The sequence below is a fragment of the Topomyia yanbarensis genome, chromosome 2, assembly GCF_030247195.1.
Source record: "Topomyia yanbarensis strain Yona2022 chromosome 2, ASM3024719v1, whole genome shotgun sequence".
NCBI classification, from domain to species: domain Eukaryota; kingdom Metazoa; phylum Arthropoda; class Insecta; order Diptera; family Culicidae; genus Topomyia; species Topomyia yanbarensis.
In genome coordinates, this window is record NC_080671.1 from 389,541,510 (window position 1) to 389,562,397 (window position 20,888).

A 20,888-nucleotide genomic window follows, 5' to 3' on the forward strand; every position below is an offset into this window, starting at 1 on the left:
CATTTCACCACATTGAGCTACACCCACAATCACGAAGTATCACGACGTTCATGACTGGGCGAGGTTTGATGCGTTTTAAGCGGCTCTTTTTCGGTATAAACTGCGCACCCGAGATCTTCCAGCGTGTAATGTCTCAAATGCTGGCTGGCATTGAGGGAGTGATAGTTTACATAGATGATATCGTGGTTACTGGGAGGTCACGCCAAGAACACGATGGACGTCTGAGTAAAGTGTTGGAAGTCCTTCAAAAAAACAACGCTATGTTGAATAAGAAAAAATGATTGTTCGGCGTGGAAGAAATTGAGATACTAGGATTCAAGGTCAGCGCCGCAGGTATAAGCCCCTCCGACGAAAAAGTATCCGCTATACAAAATTTTCGTAAACCAGTGACAAAGGAAGAGGCTAGAAGTTTCCTCGGCCTAATAAATTTTGTTGGACATTTCATCCCTCGACTGTCAGAAAGGACGGAACCTTTAAGAAAGTTCATTCGTGGAGATATTGATTTATTTGGTGAAGAGCAGTCAATCGCGTTTGATGACCTCTCTCACAAAGTTCAAAAGCTTGGATTTTTCGATCCACATGACCCGACCGAACTATACGTCGATGCTTCTCCTAACGGCTTGGGAGCAGTGCTGGTGCAACGAAACAAAGATAATACTCCTAGAATTATAAGCTTTGCTTCAAAGAGCTTAACCGACGCTGAAAAGGTTTACACTCAAACGCAGAGAGAGGCTCTGGCGGTCGTGTGGGCAGTAGAAAAATTTTATCTCTATGTTTTTGGTATGCAGTTTACTATCTTCAGTGATCACAAAACGTTGGAGTATATCTACGGCGGGAAATATCGAGACGGACGACGTGCATGTTCAAGAGCAGAATCGTGGGCGCTTCGTTTGCAACCATACAATTTTGTTGTGAAGCATATCCCCGGGAGGCTAAATATTTCGGATATATTATCCAGATTGTGCCCAAAGGACGGAAGTAAAGCTTTTGATGAAGATTCCGAGCATTTTCTTTTTGCAGTAGGTGACGGCCCAACAGCTATGAGCATTGAACAAATCAGAAGTGAAACTACTAAGGATGATACCCTCAGAGCGGTGATGAATGCTCTGAAATCAAGTATTTGGCCCAAGGATTTGCTTCGATATGAAGCGTTCAAAACTGAATTAGGAATATTTGATGGAATTGTGGTTCGTAATGAACGAATCGTTCTTCCAGTAGCTCTGAGACCAAAAGCCCTTGAAATAGCTCATCAGGGTCATCCTGGTGTGGTTTCCATGCGCAGGAACCTTCGGGAGAAGGTAGGGTGGCCATGCATGGACCGAGATGTTGCTGATAAAGTACAGGAGTGTGCTGGATGTGCGGCTGTAAGTTCACAGTTTCCTCCAGAGCCAATGATACGAAAGCAGATGCCGGAACGTGCGTGGCAAGAGATAGCCATTGATTTTTTCACCGCAAAAGAGTGTGCCACATTCTTAGTGATAGTTGATTATTTCAGCCGTTTCCTTAAAGTGGTTGAAATGAAATCGACTAATGCCATTAAAACTATAGAGGCTCTTGATGAGGTGTTTGATGAACAACTTTACCCGGAAATCATTCGCAGTGATAACGGTCCTCCGTTCTCTAGCGAGGATTTTACCAAGTACTGCCAAGCTAAGAATATTCGACTAGTTCGGACAATTCCCTACTGGCCACAGATGAATGGTCTAGTAGAGCGGCAGAATCAAGGTATTCTGAAAGCGTTGCGAATTGCCAAAGTGACAAATTCAAACTGGCGGAAGGCTGTAAAGGATTATATCCACATGTACAATACAACGCCGCATTCAGTAACGGGAAAGGCACCAATGGAGCTAATGACTGGTCGCCCAGTTAAAGACCTTCTCCCGTCTCTGAGAACTGATCCTCATATGTATCGTGAAGAAGGAATACGTGAAAATGACGCAGTGAATAAGTTGAAGGGCAAAAGATACGCGGACGAGCGTAGGCATGCGAAACTTTCGAACATAAATGTTGGAGACCTTGTTATTATGAGGAATCATGAAACCGGTAAACTTGAACCAAAGTTCAGATTGAAACAATTCAAAGTGATAAAAAAACAGGAAGCGACTGTATAGTATCCAATGACGAGGGTGTTATGTATCGCAGATCAGTCACTCATCTACGAAAGTGGGCACCTAATCAAAATGGAACTCTTTCTGATTCATCCACAGCTTCTTCAGGTCACGCAACTGCGTCATCAACTACATTACCAGACAATCCAGGAACACATAATCCGTCCACTACACCACCCAGAAGGCTGAGTAGATCGGATCGAAACTCTTCAAACATCCAGAAGCCAGCAGCCAAACGTCCAGCCCGGGCTAAGAAGTCTCCTATGCGATACAGCCCCTGGAATAGTTTCCTGTGTTACTTTTTTTTCAAATATTTTACTAGAGAGAGGAAGGGATTGTAGGAATACTATACTACCCCTTAGTACAGCCATGTTAGCAGTTAGGGATCAGGAAGAGAGTGACTGAGTGTTGACATAGGGTTCGGCTCTCGAACAGAGAAGAGTGCGGCATTCGAATGTAAGCTAGTGACGTGCATAGACGCAGAATAAACGGTGCTTCGTTAAACAACTCAAGTGTTTCAGTTATTGTGATTCGGCAGCCCAAGTTGTCCCCTCCTAGGATTCTACACTTGGCAACTTTATTTAATTTTTAATTCAGTTGAAAACAGTATTAAATTTAAATTTCTTAGATTTATCGAACCATTGCAATTTTATCGAGTTATTTTGCGTAGTGTTTGAACCTACCTTTGAATTGACGCTAAAGCTACAAAAACAGCATGTACCCTTGAGTCAGTTTTATGCAGATTGGCTTATCTGCCAAGCGAAACTAAATTTAGCGAAGCAAAATATTTTGGAAGTACGACTTCTCAAAGCAATGGAGACGAGAGTAAAAATGCTAACACAAACAGCGATTTTTAAAACGAACCTCTATTTGGACCCTCGATTTAATTTCATTGGCTCGGGTAGATTGAGCGCCGAAGATAAGAGTACCGCGCAGGTAAATAATTTAGCATTTTTTTATATTTCATGACACTTTTGATAACACTAATATACAAGAAATGCGATGCGAGAAAAGGAAATATTCAGGCTCCTAAAATTAGTGTTTAACACGAAAACAATGCTCAATTTTTTAAAGAGTCATCTTAGAGTTTTCCAAAAAAATAAAAAATAACGATTTAGTTATTGGTCAATATCGTGAGAAAATCATCCGATCAATACAAGATCACAAAAGAATGTCGAAAACACACCTCTGGAGGAGAAAATTGACATTGTTTTCCTGTTTAGCGACTCAAAATTTCAAAACAAACAGCTTTTTTCTTAGCTTAACATGATTACCCCAAAATTCGTAAACTGGTGTAATATATGTATGTGTGCTGCATTAAAATTAAACACTCGCATTCTAAAGTTCAAACATATACAACATTGAAAAAACACTTTATAAAATGATTATTGTACCAAAATGATGTTTTCAGAAATATCTCGTTAACTTGAACAGTCAACTAGAAAATGAGACTGGTTTCAAAGTCAATGGGGATTTAAAAGAGGATATAGTACAGGAAGATTTTGTTGAAAATTGTCTAAGTGGTTAGCTCTGCGAAGAAGCCACCGCAAATAATACAGCGCAACCAATAAAGCAAGAAATTTTGGGTGATATAATCAAGTTGGAGATGCGCGAAAAGGTAGCAATAATGTCTCAACGAATACCCTCTGCAAATCCATCATCCTCGAAAACCCAGTTCACCAACGCGAGCGAGGTTATTTTTGATGTAATTTTGTACTGGAATAAGCAAAAATATTCAAGTCCGAGGCTGTACCGACTGGCATGTGCTGTACTGTTTGCGCCATCTACGCAAGTCACCGTTGAGCGTCTGTTCAGCCATACGAAACAAATTTTAATAGATTCTCGAATGAAACTAAGGGATCAAATATTTAGAAATATTATGATGATAAAAATGAACAACGACATCTTTCCAACAGTTGTAAACGATCTTGAAAATAGCTTTGAGAAATAAAATACCTTTTGCTTAAAAATACAGCTTCACCATATGTTCATCGGCTACTTAATATTCAATATGATCCGAAATCCTTTTCTTGTTGATTCTATAGTACTTACAATGCTTTTCAGATCTTGCCATCTAAGTAGTTATGGGCATTTTCGATAAAAAGCCAATTAGCCCACATCAAATAATCAAAATTTAAAAAAAATCGAAGGGAAAAGATTGGATGAAAGAAAATCGATTTGTCGATCAAAGAGTATCGCTTCTGTTAAACATCCTATCATTTACTATCCTGATTTGAAAAAATACGATGCTTTTAAACGACGAAGAAAACCAATAAATTTGATTTTTGAGGTAAAAGATCGATTTTTTTAAAAATCACTTAATCTGTGTCTAATCGAATACGAAATTCATTTTAATTTTGAATAAAAAATGGTCAACATTGGAATTCTCACCTAGTTTTGTCTAGGTAGTCTAATCCGCCAATGAGATTTGGATAATAATAATTCGATTGCAATTACTAATTAATCGACTAAAGTTTATAAGAGAAACGAAATGAGAATATTTGCATTATCAATATTACCACTAATAGAAAACATGGTATGAAAAAATACGCTTTTTCATTTTCGACTATTTGCTTCTTACAGACATGCAACCGAATCTGTAGATTTTTAGCACTATTTTAATTTAACTAGATTATACAGAAACACAACCACCTTCATCACCTTTGAGGGACATTTACAAAAAATCTTGACAAATTTTTGTCCAAAACATGTGATTTCCAGCGCATACATTGGCTTATTGCCTACAGTATAATACATCAGAATACAAACATAATTCTTCGAGGGCCGCTCTTCAGCGAAGATAAAATGTCATTTTCGACTATAGGTGTAAACGATCATCGCTTTGGGGATGAATAGTTTTCTGAAGTTATTCATATCAAAGCTTTCTCGTGCTGCTCATTCTTCGTTTGATGTGTAGCAAGGCCGACTGTATGGATAATTTTCGAGTACTTTTTCAAATGGACGTAAGTAACAATGAGAAATTCTCTTTGAGGTCTCTTCTGTTGATTACTCGGCCATTTCAACATTTACTACTCTACTCTTTGCATAATATTGTAGTAAAAACCGTCGGCTTTCGATATGTACTGGAAAATTAGTACAAAGTGTTGTAATGATGTCGTAATAAACGAAAGAGAAAGTAAACAAAGAGAGGCTCTCAATGTTACTTACGTCCATTTGAAAAAGTACTCGAGAATTCATTCGCATGAACGCTTACGAATCGACGTGATATGAATATGAACATGAACTTTGTTTGTAAAGGCGAAGAAGGAGATGGAACGAATGCAGCTGATCGGTGTTCACAGTGCTTTGGTGGGATGACGATGCTAAAGCAACATTGGTTATCAGATCTCTTCGCATTTATCCCTCAACTCCTTACATAATATGCAAGTCAGAACCACGCCCTACCCCTAAGGGCAGATCACTTGTGAGGCATTTTTAAAAATCAGCGAAATTAAATGCATTTCTTTCCATCAAAATAGAAATTCGTAATGCATTTTGCGTTGCGTGCAATGTATTTTGCGTTGCGTGTAAGACGTCAAAACCCTACAAAAAACAGCCCAACATTCAACAAAACATCAAACAAATTGGATCAGCGTAGGACGATTTTTAAGTAATCTTTTCAGCGAGGGAGTGCAAAGTTGATGCAAAAGTGGAAAATAAATGCATTTCATCTAATTTGATGCAAATTTGTTATACATTCCAAGAGTGATCTGCCCCTAGCCCTAATAAAAAAAAATTATACACAAAATTTAACCCGTATAGTCCAACGAATCTACATATTGTTTGGATGATACCCTGAACAGGTCGTTAGGCTCTTGGATCATAAGATGTTTATTAAGGTGATCATAGGTTTATCAAGAAATGTGAACGTTTTTGTTTTTGAAGGCCTTTGAATCTATTTTTTAGAGGTTTGGATAATTTTCATTTAGCGTTAGAACAATTACATGAAATGTCATTAGCAATATAATCTACGCACCCCTCGAAATGTGTTAGTCCGAATTTTCTGTCAATATATCCAGGAGCTTCCTTGAATTCCGTAACGAAACATCTTCGTGATTTATAAGGTGTAGTGGATTGAATGACTCAAGCGAACAAGCGTTTTACTTATGGCATATTCGTTTTTGACAGTGCACTACACCGGTGTAGTCGGTGTTACACCCATTCAAACTTGGGTGTAATCAGTCTATCTCTTTCTTTGCACTACACCGGTGTAGCAACAAGAAAAAACGAAAACGCCATTAAATTTGAGCCATTGCTGTTAGGGTGAAAAATAGAGTATGTAATAGGTTTAATTTTTTAAATCATTTGTGGATTCGTTTAGCCGTCAACCTGCAAATAATCCACTTGCCTGTCAACAACTGGGATGCAATAGGCCTTTTCTCAGATATTTAATCAAACATTTCCATTATGGAGTTGGAATAACACATTCCAAACATTTTTATATTTCTTGCATATCCGTATTTTTTGCCATTAGGTGTACCAAACGAAAAAATAAAACATTAAATTATACAGTCCGCTTGATTTTACTTCTTGGCCTTCTTCTCACTGGCTGCAGCCGGGTTGGCTTCGTTCTCCGCGTTCTCCTTTGCCTTCTTGGCGCGGGCACCGAAATGACGCGCATGCAGACGAGCCTGGCGAACGGCGAGGAATGCCGAGAACTTCTTCTCCTTTTCGGTGATTGCGCGGAATTCAACCTTCGGTTTCTCGTTCTTGATCGGCAGAACAGGGCCTCTCAGCTGGGTGGCCAGTTTGCGTTCCTCTTCGGTGGCTTCACCCTTGCGCAGTTTCTTCTTCGGGTGGATCGGGAAGAGAATCAGTTTGCTGCGGTATTCCTTCAGTCGCTGGATGTTCTGCTGGCGACTCTCAACGGACTTATTCTGGCGACGAGGATCAACCGAAATACCGATGGTTTGAGCGAATCCTTTCGTCAAACCTGCGCCCTACAAACAAAAAAACATTAGATTACTGTTGATAGCGGTTTTGTACAGCGATTTCAACTTACCTTCAGCTCAGCAAGCGTGAATCCACGTCCTGCACGGACTTTAGTATTGTAGCGCTGCGATGGGCAACGAACAACCGGACGCAATGGCCCAGCAGCTGGCCGCGGAAATACAGCTTTCGCTTTCTTGATGCGATTTTGCCTACGGCGGTACTTACGGGCCGGTTGGTTGAACCATGTTCGAATATGTCGCTGCCAGTACTTGTGGAAGTGACCATTGGATATCATATGATTACCCTTCACCATCTTGATAGGGTTCTGCTAGCTAGGCCCTGCGGAGTTTAAACCAAAACATTTGATTAGCAAATCTGTGCTGGGAGGCAGCTGTCAAAACGTAGAAACAAGCGACGTCGTCAAACATAACCTAATAAATCGTGGGTATTTTTTCTTACAGAAACCAATTATTTCGCACATTAATGCAAGTTTTAATTAAATAAAAAACACTGCTGTTACTTAAAAATTGAAGACAGACCATTATTGAGCAAGATTTGGCAAAACCAAAACGATTTCTTGGTGAACAAGCGAATGTTTACATTGGTAAACATTCACTTGCTCATTTCAAGAAATTTATTGATATCAGAAACAATTTAATCCACTGAATTCATAAGAATCGACTAAAACACAAAAATGTACAACGTTTCAACACCATTCGCTTCATTTTCACGTTATTTCACATTCGGAAAACTGAAATAAATTTTGTACCTCAACAAAAATGTGTTCACACAACAACCGTAAAGGCCGGAAAAGAGAGAATCGAAAGAATTGCACTTTGACAGGTCGAGCTGATGGCTGTCAACGGAGAGCGACAGCACATCTGTTTCCGGTTGGAGAGATGTCAGCCGTGAAAGTTTCGCATGTCAACGAGGGGTTTGGTAATGCGTTAGCGTTTCATTTGCTTGGTTTTGCCCAGAGATGATTGTATATTTTAAGCATCGTCTTTGGTTTTGCCTAAAAACACATTTCACGAACTTGTATTGTCCGCACTTTTCCAAAGGAGACGCGACCATTATTTTTCGTCGCAACAAGATTTATAGCGCAATTCGGCGCATGATTCGCCGCAATGTATTTCTTATGGGATGAATGACACTTTAATAAAAGGTGGTGCAATTTTGTGTAAAAACCTTCACGCAGAAAAAAAATTAGTAAAAATAAACAATTCAAATAACAATTTTCCCGTTTGATACAGTGACAAACAAGATTCAGGCTTGATTCAATCAATGCTGTTGCTTGAAATTACGAACAAATTCATTTGTTGGCTTTTCAATAGTTTCAAGAAACATTCCGTTTGAATCAACAAAATCATGATAAGTTTAACCCAACAAAGAAGTTCGAAGAAACAAAAAACAAATCTTTTGTATTAACCAAAGGAGAGAACAACTCAAATTTAGTTGAAAACAAACAAACCAACTGTTGGTTTTTAACAAAGGGATCAGTTAGCTCCAATAAATTTTATTTTGATTCAAAGCAATGTTTCTATTTAAAATTCGAACAGAAGTTGTTGAACTAAACCAAATGCATGCTTTCGAGAAACGCCCATTTTAGTTTGAAATAGTCATTCGTCACGTTTTAGATTCAACTAAACGTTTTGTTGATTCAAAAAGGCCTGATTCTTCTGCGTGTTACTGTAAATAAAACATACGAAAACCTGAAACTTTAACTCAATTAGTTTTATTGACAAATTCAGGTAAAGTAAATAATTAGCACACATTCAACTTGTCGAATACAGTCGTCATTCGCTGGTTAGACACTTTTTAACTGGACCGCTTTTTAGTTGGTTTTAGTGTTTTTTGATTTTTCACGAAAACAAGAACCGTTATCTATGAAATCTTTTCAGTAACTATGAGCACACATCACTACTTTTCTAAAAATGTGCTATTTGTATATAACAAGCTTTCAAATTGTTTTTCACAGGGGTGCACTACAGTGTTGTCCCCTAACGCTTCTCATTTTTTTTTAATCTAAAGTCTTATTTGAAACGGCTTAATGCGTTAGCACAACTGAGCCGTGGGTCTTAATTTTTTTTACAATAAGTAAAAATAATAAAAAAATCTAAGAATGTCGGTCTGCCAGATCTTGTTGACGCAGTTTGCTGCTGCGTGTTGAGATCCTTTTCCATGGCGGTGAAGCCGCTTGGGGGTCATTTAGTCTGCCTTCTCTCGCGTTATCGCTCCCGTCCATGTCGTCATCGGTACTGCTTGCTTGCTGTTCACGATCAGACGTTCTTATTTGTTTCTTGTTCTTACGGGTCGCTGTTGTAAACAGTCGTGATTCGCTGGTTGGGCCACACCTCTGTCCAACTAACGAATTTGATTCGTTAGTTGGACCGATTGACAGATGTCAAAAACTCTCCAAAGGAGATGTTAATAGTGTAATTGCATCTATTCTCATCTCTAATAATTGTCAGATTGATTGTCAAAGTAAATTTGACATAAGATTTTGACATGCAGATGCTTTATAGTTGGACAACGGTCCAACTAGCGGAGGTCCAACTAAAAAGCGGTCCAGTTACAAAGTGTCCTCACAATACGAACGCCGTTGAGAATGCCGGTGAAAAAATTTCTCCAGGTGTCATCCGTAATAGATTCTACTTCTCATGATTCTTTTGATGTAATCTTCCTTCGTGCGCGGGGCAAAATCATGGATACGCACGTCCACCATGTCGTTTTCCATATGCACGGGGATCTTGATTCTGGTGTTATTAAATTCCTCCTCGTGTTGCATGTTGTTTTTTTTGCAATGAAGTTGCCTGTGCTAAGATTCTAAATGTGATCAAAACACATTTTTTTATGTAGCTGAATGTATGTAACTTCAGCGAGATTAAGCTCCATTTTCACTTCAACTAATTGTTCCACTTCCTGAACTGTGGGTCTAACACGAGTTTTATTAAAGTTGATCGAAATCGTGTTATCCCGTAGCACGGGCACTTTTCCTATTGCATTTTTCAAAATCAGCGAAATTAAATGCATTTCTTTCCATCAAAATAGAAATTCAAAATGTATTTTGCGTTGCGTATTCAACACAACGTCGAACAAAGTGCATCAGCGTAGGACTATTGTTAAACAAACTTTTGTGCGAGGGATTGCAAAGTGGATGCAAAAATGGAAATTAAATGTATTTTTTCTAATTTGATGCAAATTTGTTATACATTCTTAGAGTGATCTGCCCCTAGTGTAGAATACATAAATAGTAGATACTTCAAATGTGTTGATACATATTCAATTCGGCTCGGCAATTTTTCCAACAGCCGCGTAGTCAGTAAATTTAGAAACTGATATCTCTGTATAGTAAGGTTTGTCTGCTAGTTTTTGGTGAAATACTTTGCGAGTCCCAGCCACAGACTAACAGACATAACACTACGAGGAAATTTCCTCAAAAAACATCGATCCGACAGTTTTCACAGGACACTAGCTCCACCTTTTATTCATAGTTCCAAACACTCATTTGCTGGTGGGTTACCTCTCAGGTTTGGGAACAATTTTTTACTAGTGGTCAATCCCCCATATACTTGTTCATTTGTCAGTGGCGCCATAATTGCAAATGTGGCCACAGTCCCAACTACAAATATATTTAAAATGACCGTTAAAGCGGGCGAAGCATTGTTTTCGAGTGTTATGTCTGTTAGTCTGTGTTCCAGCTATCAAATGTCACTTTTATTGATGTCTCAGAAAACAATTGTTGTTAACATTTTGGCAAAGAATGCGAGAAAAGCTGAGATTCAGCAGAAAAAAAAAATAAGTGTGTACTTATAAGAATTTTCGGACAAACAGTGGTTTGGGCGAGGAATATTTCAAATTATTCATTATAAAAAAGTAAGGGTGTGTACTGTCTGCGACATAACCGGTGTGTCGTGACTACACTTCGTGACGTTAATCTAATGATATGCAACGGAATCACGTTTGAATGGGAAATTTCCAAATGATTCATTATAATTATGGTTAAAAAAATTAAAATTCCTTCGCCAACTATTTTCCTTGTTTTCAAATTTACAACATTCTTTGAAAATATTGTAGGAATGTTATTGATGAAAAGCTGAAAATGCATTTGGGAATTTGGGAACACTTGCCACTAAGTGGATGATGGGGGATACCCTAATAAAAAAATTATACGCAAACTTTAATCCATATAGTCCAACGATTCCACATATTGTATGGATGATACCCTGAACAGGTCGTTAGGCTCTTTGATCATAAGATGTTTATTAGGGTAGACGCATATTAGTTTTGGAAAGGAATGAAAAGGTAAAAACTTTCCCAAACTTTCGAAAATGTCAGATTCCTAGATTAAAAATATGGGTGGATGCTGTCTGGGATATAATCGGAGTGTCGTAACTACGCTTCAGAGCGTTAAATCAAATTTATTACCCGCTTAAATGGAAAATTGTTAAATAATTCGTAAGAAAAAAATATGATTAAAAATGAAAATTTGAATTTTTTCCTGCATCAATTATGTTGGAATGTTATTCATGAAAAGCTGAAAATGCGTGTGGCAACACTGGCCATTAAATGGATGGTGGGGTAAAGACGCATATTTGTTTTGGTTATGCTAGCATTAGTGGCAAAAAGGAATGAAAAGGCACATGGCAAGAAAACGAACGAGAGCGTCATCAACGTTGGCGTCATAGTAGTGCGTATTCTCGCGAATCGGTTTTTCTCACCTTTCATATGACTAATGACTGTCGTATTAGCTGTCCGCATTAGCAGCAGTAACGACGAATGATTCGCAGTAGTAACGACCCTTTCTCAGAAAACAATGGACAGGAAACTGGAGATCGACACGAACCAAGCGGGATCTTTGCTTTTCCTTCACCTTTCCTCGTATACCGAGACCGGACGAGCACATGTTTACAGTACGGGTGAAACACACAAATGATGCCGCACTCGCACACGACCTCCAGTTTTGTACTCGATTCAGTTTGTGTTCGAAGCCAAATGTGCAGGCCATCGAATGAAATCAATTGACTTGCATCGAGAAAGAGGAGAAGCTTCGAACTAGAACTGTTCAAGATTTGCGGCTCTGTGCATGTAATTAGCGGGAAGCAATAAGGAATGGCTTCAGTCAATTGATTAAAAATCGGGTTTTTCCGTGTGTGTGTGCTAATTTCGATCCGTCGGAAAAAAAATGGTTGGTGAAGGAAATTATGCTCACATGTAATTCTTGATTTACTATTGGATAGCGCTGATAAGAGCTAATTTGTTTACCAAAGAAAAGGTTCTCTGGGTGGGAGATTTTTGTTCCAATTGGCCCTCGTTACTAGCACAAACTAATTGTTACAGTTAGTTCACGGATGAAGAAATTTTCAGATTTTGAAATTTAATTCTTTCGAGTGGTTTGATAGCGCTAATAAGGTCTAACTTGTGTGCCAAAGAAAATCTCCGGGTGGGAGATTTTTGTTCCAACTGGTCCTGGTTACTAGCACGGAGCTGCACAAATTAATCCACGAAGATGCATCCTATTACAATCGTGATTTGCTGGTTGGACACTTTAACTGGACCGCTTTTTAGTTGGACCTCCGCTAGTTGAACCATTGTCCAACTAAAAAGCATCTGAACGCCAAAATCTCATGTCAAATTTACTTTGAAAATCAATCTAACAATATTTAGAGATGTGAACAGATGCATTTTCACTGCCAACATCTCCTTTGGAGAGTTTTTGACATTTATCAGTCGGTCCAACTAGCGAATCAAATTTGTTAGTTGGACAAGGCTGTGGCCCAACCAGCGAATCACGACTGTAATCACCTTCACCTGGTGTTGACATACAACCTGCGAACATCTGACAAGACTTGCTGACATCGACCGAAATCACAATTCGACCATTGGATGAAATCTGTTCACTTCCATCGAGAAAGAGGAGCTTTGAACAAAAACTGTTCAAGATTTAATCACGAATCAGCTTCGGTCACATGATTTAAAATCGGTTTTTCGTATGTGGATGCCATCTTCCACCCATCGGAAATGAAAATGATAACCCCTGCAAGTATTGTCGCGCTTATAATAAAATCTCACATTGCGGGCGTCTGAAAGGCGCATCAAATATAGCCGCAGTTGCTCCGCAAGCAGATTTCAGTGGAGCTTTATTTTTCTGCCAGCTGTGTGCTTTTCGAAAGCTTCAAGGAAAAAGCTGCCTATACATTTATATAGGCGGCTGTCACGCGCCTATCTCAATTGAGCTTTCATATAATCGCATATCGAGCGATTATCCTGCAAGGCACAATAACACGTAACGACCCAAACTGATATATCCACCAGCAAGGTACAGCTCACAAATATTTCCTTCTCTGTATTGTACAGCCCTCTGTTCGCACCAAGCAGCCAAATATGAATGATACAGTCGTGATTCGCTGGTTGGACACTTTTTAACTGGATCGCTTTTTAGTTGGACCTCCGCTGGTTGGACCATTGTCAAACTAAAAAGCATCTGAACGCCAAAATCTCATGTCAAAATTACTTTGACAATTAATCTGACAATATTTAGAGATGTCAACAGATGCATTTACAGAGCCAACATCTCCTTTGGAGAGTTTTTGACATTTGTCAGTCGGTACAAAAAGCGAATCAAATTCGTTAGTTGGACAAAGCTGTGACCCTAGGGGCAGATCACTTGTGATGCATTTTTAAAAATCAGCGAAATTAAATGCATTTCTTTCCATCGAAATAAAAATTCGTAATGCATTTTGCGTTGCGTGCAATGTATTTTGCGTTGCGTGTAAGACGTCAAACCCCTACAAAAAACAGCCCTACATTCAACAAAACATCGAACAAAGTGGATCAGCGTAGGACGATTGTTAAGTAATCTTTTCTGCGAGGGAGTGCAAAGTTGATGCAAAAATGGAATTTAAGTGCATTTTTTCTAAGTTGATGCAAATTTGTTATACACTCCTAGAGTGATCTGCCCCTAGGCTCTGACCGAGATGAGCTGAAAACTTTGACTATTTCCGAGTAGTTTTCTAAAAATAGCCCAAACATCAAATTATTCCATTGAGTATAATGGAAGTTAACAATGTTCAAAATCTGACGGCTGCCACCTCCTTTATTTTGAAACGGTGCCCCTAAATTGAAAGCTTAAATGTATTCTACATTTAAAAAAAAGAATGCTTTCAATTAATGTGTTAAAACAAATAGATTTATTATGTGTCCTTTTTTCAGTGTAAGGAGTGGTGATATGGGAACGCGTCAATCAATCCAATTTAATCCAAGATGGAGAGAAAGGTGGGAACATTTGACACTTTTGAGTGTATTGGTTTTATACTTGCAAAATTAAGCACGGCAGCCGGGGCCCTTGAAGTAAACATAATCATCCGAACGAGCATCCTGATTATTTGGCGCACGATGAAAAGTGAGAAAGGGCCGAGCTTCACCCCGGATATACCGATTAGAACACTTAGGGACACTTTTTACCTCGAAAAAAAAAAGATAAAATTAACTATGACCGAACCTAAACAAAACTTATGGCAACAGAAAGGCCCACTACGTCATTTGTTTGTGCTTTTCTTCTTCATATCCTCTTGTTTTTTCGGCTTCACCAAAGGAAAAAAACAACCGCACTCACACACAGAAAAAAATGTGCACACCTGTACCCGTCTTGAATTCAATCAACAAATCAAAATATTGTGAAAATGTCTGGCATAGTACTGAAACTGGAAATCTGATAAAATACATTTTTGCACTAAAACTCATGATGAATTGTATATAATTGTATTGTACATCAGTTTCTATCTGCACCCATTTTTAAATCGCAAGCTATCTGCTTTTAAAGTTTACTTTAAAAGCAGATGGATTTCATCATAAAATGTGTGCAAATAGAAAATGTTTCTGACGGGCTATTAATTAGTTTTCCGGCGGCAAATGCCGAATGCATTGACCCATTTAACCACTGTCACCTGTTTGATGAATAAACCAGCTATAATAAAATTAATCAATCGTAATTAGATTCGAATTTAGTATTAAAATCGTTTTTACGGTTAACCGACCATATACAGTTATCGCTTTATCCAGCCGTTCATCCTTGATATAATAACGAGCGGTTAGAATGACATTAATATTGAACATTTTTGTCGGTAGGTATTGCAGATGAAAACTAATTAGCTACCACCAATAAAATTATAATGAGATGGACATCAAAATGAATTTATTAGGTAAAATTATATCACATTAGGTAAAATTGCATTACATTATTAAAGGATGCACAAGTGGTCCGTGATTGGTGTATTCTCATCAACTTAGAGATGCATATTTTTCGTACGCATGCAAACTAGTCCCATTCCTCGGATTACATGCCCTCTTATAGAGTAACAGGGAAATCTGCACTGAGAATGCAAAGTTTCTATTTCCGTTTCTTTTATTCTGCCGTGATTTTTATGCAATTTCTAGCATATACTGCAGGTAAACGTTCATAAAGTGGATAGACTGAATATGCCCAATGCATAAAATTTATAGCAGATGAAATAAGGCGCAGGTATAAAAATATTTCTAGGCAATCCACCAAGCTCCATCTAGTGATGTCTGATTTTTGCAAATAATCGATTATCCGTTAATCGAATAATTTTTGAGAGCTTGATTAATTCATTCGATTAATCGACCAAGATAATCGATTAAAATCAATAATCGATTACTTAGAAAATCCTAGTTTGTCAACCAAAAAAAAAAAGAAAGGTCGCTCGACACATTTTGAAAAATTTGGAAAAGTCTGGTCATATTTTTTTGCTCTGCGACTTTCATTTTCAATGCCATCCTTCATTAATTATGCTCTCGATTAATTGATAGCAGCTACTCGATTATACCGAAAGTTTGTAATCGATTATTGATGTTTCGATTATTTTAGAAATTAATCGATAATTTGCGTTAATCGAGTAAAAAAGACATCACTAGTACCGAAAAGTCTATGCTGCTGAATAGAGTCTGTACAAAGGCTACAGTAGCCTTTCATAGATTTGAGTGAACCTAGTTGGCTTGGGTTCGAATCCCAACCTACGATAATTTTTTTTTGTTCGATGATTTGTTTTATTTGATAATTTTTAGAACATTCGGCAATTTTAAATTAGGCAATTTACTAGTTTCGAAAACTGATTATTGTAGACGTTTTTGTATTCAACATGAGGACTTACGGTTGTCACAAAACATTTAGATAAGCAAAAATGGGTGTCATATGAAAGAGGTGGTAATTGAATAATGGATTGAAGCCATTTATAATTCTAAGGTGGCAATATCCTCGATTTATTTACCACTCCCTACCAAACAATTTTCTTTTCCATGTGATTTTTTTTTGATAAGCGGAAGTCGCTGTTCGAATTCAATAGCTTATATATTTATATCAATTATTTTTTATTGGAATGAAAATACGTTTAACCCTCTAGTGTCCAAATTTTTATTTGGCTTGAAAAAACTTTTGTAGGTGGGTTTCATGATGAGAAAAACGAAAATAATGTTGATAATTCATGTAAGCAATGGATTTTTCATTAAAGCCCTAAAATAAGTAGGCCGCCTAGAAGTGGTGTTGGGCACCTGGGCGACTAAAAAACGAAAACTTTTTTTCTTATAGTTTCTTCATCAAGCGAATTCAGATGGTTTATATTTTGGACTCCCTCAGAACGCAAATTACCCAAGCTAAGGAGTATTTCTCTAGTGCTTTGGTTGTTTAATTATTGACTTCGAATGCTAAAATGCTACTAACATGCTACTCAAAAATATTTTTTTGGCTACTAAAATTTCCAAAAATAGTTAAAATTTGTTTAATGAAGATTTCCACTAAACACAAAATAGTTTTTTTCCACGTTTTCATCGAATTTTCAACTTTGAGCTTCAATTGCCTTTAACAGAAAGCTACGATTATTCAAACAATGTGTGTATATGAAAGGTGTGAGCGTTGGGAAGAACTACTAGTACGGATGACAACATACAATCATTTTTTAGTAGTTTTATTTAGATTTTTAAAGGGACCGCCTAGAGGCGGTGTTGGGAACTAGAGGGTTAATTTAAATTTTTTTTGTTCGATTGTTGTATTTTATACAGCAAAACTTTCTGGGAACGAATTACAGGGAATGAATATTTCTGTGCGAAAAAATATATCTTCTAAAAAAATCTCGACAAACATATGATTACGGCCTAAAAGCCAACTGTCACAATCCACTTTGAATGGAAATTCCGGACAAACCGTTACACGCCAATCACAGATGTTGGTAGTAAACGAAAGAGAAAAGTTTTCTCTTTCATAAACTGTTGTGAACTGTGTTCGACCAGTAACGGTTTGTCTGGAATTTCCATTCAAAGTGGATTTTGACAGTTGGCTTTTAGGCCGTAATCATATGTTTGTCGAGAAATGCGGTGTCATATTTCATAAAAACAAAAATTTGTGTTATTAATTTAAATTGCAAAAAAACAATTTTTTTAATTTTTTTATATTTTGTCAAAAACTTTATGAGAAAAGCAATATTTTGAATGGTATTGTATGATGGAGAACTTATCGGTAAAAAAGTATTTCTAACAATAACTTTAAACATGTTTTTAAATTCCATACTGATTGACATACAAAACTGTAATTTTATTACAGAATATAATTCTGTAGCATCGTTTTAAATCAAAGTGCATTTAATAAAAATCAACCAAAATGCGATAGTTTTCGGGATATTTGGAATTCTGTTCCAACATTAACAGTTAATTCGTGTGATTAAGCCTTGTTTAAAAGTTATTCGTGTCATCCTATCATAAAATGTCAAAAAAGAGACTTTTTCAGTGTATTTGGATCATGGAGAAGCTTTCAATAAAAAAGTTTTCCTAACAACAACTTTTGACATATTTTCATAATTCATGCTATTTGAAGTCAAAAATACAATTTTATTTTTGAATATGATTCTAAACGCCATTTTAAATCAAAATGCTCATAACAAAAAAATTCTGAAATGTAGTAGTTCTCGAGTTATTTTAAATTTTATTTTAACAACACAATTATTTTGTTTCATTATGACCTTTTTATAAGTTCAAGTTTTCATATAAAAAATTTATGTTAAAATTTTAAATTCCAAAAAACCCATTTTTTAAAATTTTCTATTCATTTTCGACAAAAACGTAAAGAGAATAGAAACATTTTAAATGTAATTGCATGATGGAGAACTTATCGCTAAAAAGGTTTTTCTAACAATGACTTTATACATGTTTTTAAATTTTGTACTAATTGACATACAAAATTGTTCTTTTATTACAGAAAATAATTGTAAGTAGCATTTTAAATCAAAATGCATTTAACAAAAATCTTCCAAAATGCGATGGTTATCGAGATATTTGGAATTTTGCTTTTTATGCTTTTTTTAAAAGTTATTCCCGTTACATCATTTCTGTGCATTTGGATCATGGAGATGTTTTCAATGAAAAAGTTTTCCTAATAACAACTTTTGACATATTTTTAAATTTCATACTATTTGTAGTCAAAAATACAATATTCTTTTTGAATGTGATACTAAATGCCCTTTCAAATCAAATGGTTCGAATTCTTCCCATCGGCGTACGGTAGCCATGTTAATCGCAATACAGACGTCCAAAAATGCAAACAATAAATTTCAACGTCAAGTTTCGTTCATTAGTTTTTAGACTGCGGGCGTTACAATTATGCGCAGTTACATAGTCCCATTTAGATTTGTTTATAGCTTCTAGATTCTGAAAAAGTACAAAATTCCTGATGTGATGAAATTGGACAGAGTGAAAATCCAACTTCAGAAAAGGCCCCATATTAACTTCCAATGAACATTCTATTTCGTCGAATCAATCGATATAATGTTGATTCAAAGCACAGATATCGAATCGAGGTTCACTTATATTCCATTCTTGCTACAGGAAAAGAAATAACGGCTCTTTGAAATATTTTCCTTTTTGCACGATTTTTTTTTCAGAGAATTCAATAGCCTTTTGTACACTCGTGAATTATGATCGGCTCGGGACAACGTAGAAAATAAATTAAAAAGTACATTTTAAATAATAATAACCATCTCCCTACTCACATTTTATAGACGTGCCAGACTAGTAAGCCTGACTGCTGTTCAGGTTTGATTTCACTCGAGGTCAATGGGATTTTCAAAGCCTTCCTAATTTGGGGAAATGGTTCACATTTTTTGAACTTTGAATATAAGGTATATAAATTGTATTCTGAAATTTAAATCAATTTATTTAAGAATCACAAAATTTTTCTACAATCAATCAATGCACATAAAAATATTTCTTAGTGACACTGCTTTTTTGCTGTTTTATAGTGCTTGAATTAATTTTTGAACACTTGGGATTAATTTTTTAATACTTGGGATTTTATTAATTTCTCGATAGGGCGATGTTCTCAAATTTTTCAAGTTTACTTCTTTTACTTCAAAAACAGTAGTATTGGTTGTCTACCAGTCTAAGATGGTCCGGGTATAATGTAAGGTACTAAATGCGGTCATAACATTATCAGGCATTCGTGAAATCTAAAAAAAGAAAAAAAATTAAGGGGGTTTACATTTGTAGATTTATCCATTTACGTATCCAAATATGATGGAGAGCTGAATCATTTTGCCTCATTCGGAAAAGCTCGCAAGACATAGATTTGTTGGCCATCGTGTTCTGTTTGTCGCTACGATTCGGTCCCTTCCGAACTTTTATACGTGTAGTCCAAAACATATCATTGTTTCACTCAAAATAAATTGAAACATTAATCGAAATGTCCTGGCTTTGCAGTGTCGCATGCCAGCCGCTGGTATCATTTCGTTTCGTTATCTGATGCTCTTCAAACGTTAGGAACGATAAGGAGCATAATATTGATGAAACAATGGCAATATAAACATTGAACTATAAACGACTTAATTTCTGTCCTTTTAGCAACACACTGTAGAACTACAAATAATCGAGTGTACCTTTTTTCGAACACAGGCTTTAGTATGAAGTAGTCCATCCTCAGTGCGGGGCCCTCAAATGTGTCCATCCGTGAAAACGGTACTGCTGCTAACCAGGGTACACTACACATGTAAGTAAGTTTATTGGGTGATGAAGGTTTAAGACTAAAATGGAACACATTTTGGAAGGAATGACGTATACTTCCCGAAATCTTCGAAATTAACGACATTTCCTTTAAAATAAAGAAGGTCGGTAACCATACTCAAGTTTTGTACATAAACGACTGGACTTGTCGTTTACGCTATCTTATTTTCTAATTATTTAACAAGATGATTTGTCAAATACGACATTTTTAGTAAGATCTTAGGTAGCGTTAGGAGGAATTCACTAAAATGTGGGAGAGAAGGAATGTTAAAAAAAAGTCCCAAGAAGGTTTTTTTGGCGTCCAATTAAGCACTAAAGTTACTTTCGTGGTGTCAGAACAGTGCCGTAAAATAAAAACATAAACGCAAATCCCTTTAGAGAATATACATTTTCAGTGGTGGTTGATTTAATCATCCAGTGCAATCCTTAGTAGCATATTTCTATAGGGGAACCAGATCTTAGAGCAATTCGAAAGTTATATAATATAGAGCAGATCTACAAAAAGGCTACGATAACAGAACATAGATATCGCAAAAATTATTCATGAATTTCAAATACTGAAAACCAAAACAGATTTCTAAAAGCACAGTACTCACTATTTCAAAGTAAAGCCAGTAACTACCACTAAGTATTAATTTGATCGACAGACACCGTTTAATCCCCATCTCGCATGTTATGAGCGAAAATCCGTTTTAGCTATGTATGTATACTATATTTCATAAAAGTTTCGAACGCATTACTCAATATTAAATTACCCCTAATTTCCGGATAGTATCATAGTTTACCGAC

The 20,888-nt window shown here is 36.7% G+C and overlaps 2 protein-coding genes across 2 annotated transcripts; one reads left to right on the top strand and one right to left on the bottom strand.

The window, feature by feature from the left end:
- The first annotated feature begins 1,040 nt into the window (after positions 1 to 1,040).
- Positions 1,041 to 2,111, top strand: LOC131680813 (uncharacterized protein K02A2.6-like). Its single transcript, XM_058961523.1, has one exon. It carries the CDS (start codon positions 1,041 to 1,043, stop codon positions 2,109 to 2,111), a length of 1,071 nt encoding a protein of 356 aa, XP_058817506.1.
- Positions 2,112 to 6,513: 4,402 nt separating this feature from the next.
- Positions 6,514 to 7,922, bottom strand: LOC131684769 (large ribosomal subunit protein eL13). The gene is made up of 3 exons (XM_058967902.1): positions 7,810 to 7,922; positions 7,111 to 7,379; positions 6,514 to 7,048 (listed from the first exon to the last, which is right to left on the bottom strand). The coding sequence occupies exons 2-3, from the start codon at positions 7,351 to 7,353 to the stop codon at positions 6,632 to 6,634; spliced, it is 660 nt and encodes a 219-aa protein (XP_058823885.1). The 5' UTR covers positions 7,354 to 7,379; positions 7,810 to 7,922; the 3' UTR covers positions 6,514 to 6,631.
- Positions 7,923 to 20,888: the final 12,966 nt, after the last annotated feature.